General features: G+C 41.6%; 1 protein-coding gene across 1 annotated transcript; it reads left to right on the forward strand.

Annotated features, from left to right (window-relative positions):
• The first annotated feature begins 226 nt into the window (after nucleotides 1–226).
• Nucleotides 227–897, forward strand: LOC127791700 (40S ribosomal protein S16). Its single transcript, XM_052321680.1, has one exon. It carries the CDS (start codon nucleotides 292–294, stop codon nucleotides 724–726), a length of 435 nt encoding a protein of 144 aa, XP_052177640.1. The 5' UTR covers nucleotides 227–291; the 3' UTR covers nucleotides 727–897.
• The last annotated feature ends 5,971 nt before the right edge of the window (nucleotides 898–6,868 follow it).

Genomic DNA, 6,868 nt, shown 5'->3' on the forward strand with positions numbered 1-6,868 from the left:
ATTACTATTATTAACAAAGTGATAATATGACTAATTTTAAAAATCAATTAATTAAATTTTAAAATTCAAAAAATATTAACCAAATAAACAACCAACTAAAATTCAAGGCGACAATGTTTATAATGTTCGAATGGCCACTTCGTAATTCCAGTCAAAAATCCGGGGTTCTTTCTGTTCGAATGCAAAACCCTAATATAACCCCATATATATGCACACATTCTTCTCTCTCATTCACTCTAGGGTTTTCCAAACAGCGTAGTGGGCCTACCAACTCCGAATCCAGCGACAACAATGGCGCCAACTGTCGAGTCTGTTCAGTGCTTCGGCCGGAAGAAGACGGCCGTCGCCGTCACCTACTGCAAGCGCGGCCGAGGCCTCATCAAGATCAACGGCTGCCCAATCGAGCTTGTTGAGCCGGAGATCCTCCGCTACAAGGCCTGCGAGCCCATCCTCCTGCTCGGCCGCCACCGCTTCGCCGGCGTCGACATGCGTATCCGCGTCAAGGGAGGCGGCCACACATCCCAGATCTATGCGATTCGCCAGAGCATCGCTAAGGCCCTCGTCGCCTTCTATCAGAAGTACGTCGACGAGCAATCCAAGAAGGAGATCAAGGACATCCTTGTTAGGTACGACCGCACTCTTCTTGTGGCCGATCCCAGGCGTTGTGAGCCCAAGAAATTCGGCGGTCGCGGTGCTCGTGCTAGGTTCCAGAAGTCCTACCGTTGAGCGATTTATCGTCAGTATGCTTCTATTCATCCGTTTTGGTCATGTTTCTGCGAGATTTTGTTTTAGTTTTTTGGCGACATTACGTTTACATTTGGTGAAGTAAGTTGTTTTGGATTATAGTTATGCGTCTTTAGTTAATCGAAACTTCAATAATTAGGTGTTTTATTTTAATTTGAACTTGTTGTTTGATTATATGTGCTGGTCATGCAAAAATTACAGCTTGTTGCTGCTAAAGCCTTTCCCCTAAAACCTTAATTGAGAATCATGCTTTGTTTTTTTTTCTTTTTACAGATGCAGTAACTCAGAGTTATTTGAATAACATAAAATGATATATGAATTCTTTTGGTGTTGTAATTTGTATTGTTATAATTGGGAGCACTGGCAGCCTTTATTCCTCCTCAAGAAACCAATCAAACACCTCCCAATCACACTCTCAATCACTCTCAACACACCGGCTAATAAACCACAAAGCAAACATATAATAAAGAACAGAAATTAATCAAAAGAACATAACAGGAAGTGAAACATTCAAACCATATAAGAAGACACAATTTTATCCTGGTTCATGCTAATTGAATTGGCACTACATCCAGCCTTGAAACCACCATCGAGCAGCCTTCTTTATTGATGAAAACAGTACAAGACTTCCCTCTTCTCTCTCTCTCTCTCACGATACAAGCCTTCCAAAAGTGTACAAGACTACAACTTTCTCACTTTCTAGGCTCTCGCGAAATCAGAAGAGAACATGCGGTATAGTCCCTCAGCCCCCCCTGCCCTATTTATAGAAAATAGGGTGATATTTCCTAGGGCTGATTATAATATTTCCGATTTTGCCCTCCACTAATAAATAATATTACAAGAGAGCCACTCACCTATCAACTAATCTCATAACCACATACAAATCTGTAAACTAACCTATCACTAACTCTAGACAATCTTTAACAAATCTCCACCATTGTCTTGAGTGTGATACCTTCCATCTTCATCCATCAAAAACTTTTGCTTGCTCTTCCTTTGGTGTTTCCCGCATGATAACCTGACCATCAAATCAATCAATAAACATTAAGAACATCAAAAAAACAATGCTGTATATTTCACAAATGGATCACCTTTGGACAATACTTCCAGCTGCATATCCTACACGTGCAACTCTCATTAGAATTATCTACCTCCTCAAGGGGTTTTCCTAATGAATACATTCCTTACACCAATATGATTGGTCTCTCCATGGTGTCTACATACACTCCACCATAAACCAAATCCATACTCAATGGTACTTATTAATCACAAAGTGTCCAAACTTTTCATAGCATCATATCAACAGTGCACCATACCCGGATTGGCCTCAACTTTGCTAGACTTACTCCTACCTTCCCAAAACCAGTCTTTAGGCTTTACCACTGTCCTTCCTCTAATGTTTGCTTAAACTTCAAAAAAAAAAAAAAAAAAAACTGCTCGAATTTTCTTCTATCTACCTACCAGTCTACCAAGATATGCTTAAGATTAGGGTAACCTAGGCTGCCATAAGCTGTCCAATTCCTATTCCAATCTCTATGCCTTATCTTTCCAGCTTCTCCCCCTTCCAACAATCTCAAACACTGAACTACCACCTCAGCTACACCTTGAGATTCTCATTGGATAACTATCAATGAAGCTGCCTTACTTTTCCTAGGCATACCATTGAAATCGACACAGCTACCCCATGCACTTAATTTACCCCTTGGACTATCACAACCTTATATCTTACCTAGGGAATTATAATCACACCTAGAGAGACCTTCTAAGCAACCAATCCTTGCTTACCTTTCCCTCTAGCCTATTATCCCTTGGCTACACTATAAGATCACTTTTCCCTTAGTTTCCACATGGATAATTAGCTTTTCGTGATACCTATTTGATCCAAATTAAGCCTTCATGTGCTGCTTTAACCAATGGCCATTTGTCTAGCCTTTTCCTAGACTTTTCCCCATTTCCAGCACCTTCCTTAATTCTCAAATAGACACTTCACAACACTCCACCCTTTTAACCCAAGGGATCTTCCTCCTAAGTCCAAAATTCTCCCCAAATTTACATGGCTCCATGCCATTCATTTGGACAAGAGTGCATCACCTCTTCTTATACAAGAGGTTCTATTTTTCAGCCTGTTCCTTGGCACTCAAAAACAGTGCATAAGTATCTTAAACCTAACATTCCATACCTCACTGGTACTTTCTTGTGGTTCTATCTTTTACCCATCCTAGGCAACACTAAACCTTCTATTCCCTTGCTTATTTCCTACAAGATGATTCTCCTTCCCTTTCCTTGCTTAACCCAGATTTTGATCAACATGGGCTACACCATACAAGACAACACTTGCACACACCCTTTTCCCCTCACTGTTCACAAGGACCCTCAATGCAAGAGCCAAAGCTATCTTAAACACTAGCTTCCTCCCTCTCACAATCTAGCCCAAGCTTACACAATGAATATGACCAAAAAATTTCCAGATTTCCCTATTGCTATACCCTGGTTCATAGGTTAGTTTAGGACATTCCCAAAGGATTCTTCTTGCTGTTTTTCTTTACACGACAGTCCAGATTTCATCCATTGCCCTTAGCATTAGCTAATTTTATGTCCTATCGGTAGAGTTTTCCCACATAGGTAAGAAACCTAGCTTTAGAAGTCCTAGGCATACCTATTACACAACTCCACAACATCTAAGCCTTCACACCAGAAGCAATTTCCGGCAAACTTAAATATGATTGGGAATTCCTTAGGGACACACCATCTTCACTAGGTGCACTTCACCTAGCTCCACCATGAGACAAAGCCTAGATAGGTTCCTCCTAGATCCTAGAAATTGATCTCTAATGGGCTTTTGACACATACAAGGTCTGTTTTGGAGACTTCTTCATTTGGTAATCTTACCAAACTACATGGTTTCTATTCCTATACACCTGCAAATTTTCCCCTCCCCTAATATCCCTAGCTCACCATTGTGAGCCATCCTCAAGAAATGTCCTAACCTAACTTATCATGGGCTATCCTTAGTGGTTGCAGCTTATCCACAGAACCTGCAAGCATGCACCACATAACCTCTATTCTTGAGGGTTGCTTCCATCTCTCTAAGAGATCCTAGCAACTCTTAGGACTCAATTCTCACTATCTAATTATTCCTAAGGACATTAGGCTTTCTATTAAAATAGAGACATATTTTACAGCTTCTAATATTCGGAACAGCCCCACCATGCGTCCTAGTTTCTCCCATCTCCAAATCCCTTGACCTTAATTGTTGCCTAGACAAACCATTTCCCCCTTCCACCATGTCTCTATGGGTAAATACCCTTTTCCTAAGAGAAGTACACCCTAACCCTAGGACCTATGCTATTTTTACTGTATACCTAGAAAAACTATAGGACATGCACACTTTCATAGCCAAAACCACACATGGTGCTTGAGCATTCGGGGTTGGTTTTCTCTTGGGATTCTTTCTTCCTATTTGGGCAATTCTTCTTCATATGCCCTTCTTCATGACAATGAAAACATTTAACCACTTTCTTGCCACTCCTAGACGTAGACCGAGACCTACCATTTAACCTAGGGTCTCCTTTTTCTGTTCTAGAGTTCACTGCCAAAGCTTCTATGGCAGATTTCTAGGACTCTACTTTGTGCTGCAAATCCTTGGAATTCAAAGCTCCTATCACATTATCTAGGGTCAGCTTATCTTTTCCACGTTTCAAGATATCCACAAAGGTCTCATAGGACTTAGGAAGAGAGTGCAATAAGACCAAAGCCTTATCCTCATCTTCATACTTAATATTTATATTCTCAAGATCCAAACACAGTTTATTAAAACTGTCCATATGATCTTGCAACCTTTGATTCTCACTCATCTTGAAAGAAAAGAATTTTGTTTTCAAGAACAGCCAGTTGGAGAGGGTTTTAGTCATATAAAGTGCATTTAACCTATTCCAAAGCTCCTCCGCGGTTGTCATCTTTGATACCTCCCGCAAGACTTTGTCTCCTAGGCTTAGAATCCAATGGAAATGTTGGTTTCTTTCCTTCTATCCCTGATATCTTTTTTCTGGACTTCAGTTAGGGTTTCGGGCATAGGCTTCTCAGCCTCTAGGGCATCCTCCAGTCCAAGATTTCCCAAAAGGGCTCTCATCTTCATCTTCTATAGGCCAAAATCGTTTTGGCCATCAAATTTCTCAACATCATATCGTGTGATAGAGGCTATAGATGCTATTCTTGCAGGTATGTGATGAAATTCTAAGTTCTTGATGAGAGGCTCGGCTCTGATACCAATTTGTTATAATTGGGAGCACTGACAGCCTTTATTCCTCTTCAAGAAACCAATCAAACACCTCCCAATCACACTCTCAATCACTCTCAACACACCGGCCAATAAACCACAAAGCAAACATATAATGAAGAACAGAAATTAATCAAAAGAACATAACAGGAAATGAAACATTCAAATCATATAAGAAGACATAATTTTATCTTGGTTCATGCCAATTGAATTGACACTACATCTAGCCTTGAAACCACCATCGAGCAGCCTTCTTTATTGATGAAAACAGTACAAGACTTCCATCTTCTCTCTCTCACGATATAAGTCTTTAAAAAATGTACAAGACTACAGCTTTCTCACTCTCCATGCTCTCGCGAAATCAGAAGAGAACATGCGGTATAGTCCCTCACCCCCCCTGCCCTATTTATAGAAAATAGGGTGATATTTCCTAGGGCCAATTATGATATTTTTGGTTTTTCCCTCCACTAATAAATAATATTACAAGTGAGTCACTCACCTATCAACTAATCTCATAACCACATACAAATCTGTAAACTAACCTATCACTAACTCTAGATAATCTTTAACATGTATAGCATCTTAAGCATGTGTCTACATTAAATGCTTTTGCAACACTGGGTTATGTTTCTTGAGATAACAAGCTTTTCTATTGTGATGTTCCACAAATATGGGATTAGAGTTGCTTGAACTGTTAAACTGGAGATAGCTATGTGAGAGTTAATTTGAAGCCTCATTTTGGAAATTTGTTGACATCCACGATAGAGGCAGAGACTTGTGTAAGAGTGGGGGGGGGGGGGGGGGGAAGCTTATTTATTTTTGTTACAAAATTAATAGAAGTTTTGTAATAAAATTTAAAATTCGATGCATAAACTTCAGATATGTCATGAACCTTGGAGATGAGCTACGGTATGAAAGGAAGATTGAGAATAATAAGAGAAGAATTTGGGGGAAGAGATTAGTTGGGAGGGAGAGAGGACAACAAGAAAATAAGCGAGGAGATTACTAAGAGAGAGAGGGAGAGAGATACTAGAGAGAAACAAGTATTCAATTCATTTTCAGCATGAAGGATCAAGCTTATATAGCTTGAACCATGGGTGCTACCATAGCATATCACACTCTAACTAACTAATTTGTCCTATTCTAGCACATAGACACCTGACAAATTTTGTTATAACAAACTGACTAGCAGTGTTCGAAAATTCGGCCTAGGCCGCCTAAGCGCCGCCTAGGCGCTGAGCGGCAACCGGCCGCATCGATTTAGGGCTACTCGGTAGCCCTATGCGCCATGGCCGACTAATCGGTTCGCGGCGCCGCTTAGGCGGACCAGGCGGCGCCTAACCGCCTGGGCGGCCGCCTGGGTTGCGCACGACCTGGGCCACCTAGGTCGTGCGCGTCTTGGGCCAACCTTTTTTCCCCCTCCCTTTCTCTATTTCCCGATCCCCTTTCCCTTTCTCTCTCTGGTTGTGTTCATCGCGGCTCCTCTCTCTCTCTCTCTCTCGCCTTCGATCTCTTTTTGGTTGTTCGCCACCGCCATTGATCTCTTCTCTTGGTCTTGCTCTCTCGTTGCTGCCGACCTCACCTGTTGCCTGTTGGTCGTTCTCTCTCGTCGCCGTTCGCGTCTTGCTGTGGTATGTATCCAACCATCCATCTTCCTCCGCCAACGCAAGCTTGCCTTTTTGCAGCAACTCAGCAGCAAGCAGCAACGCAAAGCTACTCATGGCTCGCTTGCATATTGCTTGCTTGCTGCTCGTTGAAGCAGCAAGCAAGCAATATGCAAGCTTGCTGCTTCAAGCTGCGTCAGCTTGCTGCTTCAAGCAGCAGCTGATTTCATTTCATTTGATGAGT

Source organism: Diospyros lotus, chromosome 1 (genome assembly GCF_014633365.1).
Source record: "Diospyros lotus cultivar Yz01 chromosome 1, ASM1463336v1, whole genome shotgun sequence".
Lineage (NCBI taxonomy): Eukaryota > Viridiplantae > Streptophyta > Magnoliopsida > Ericales > Ebenaceae > Diospyros > Diospyros lotus.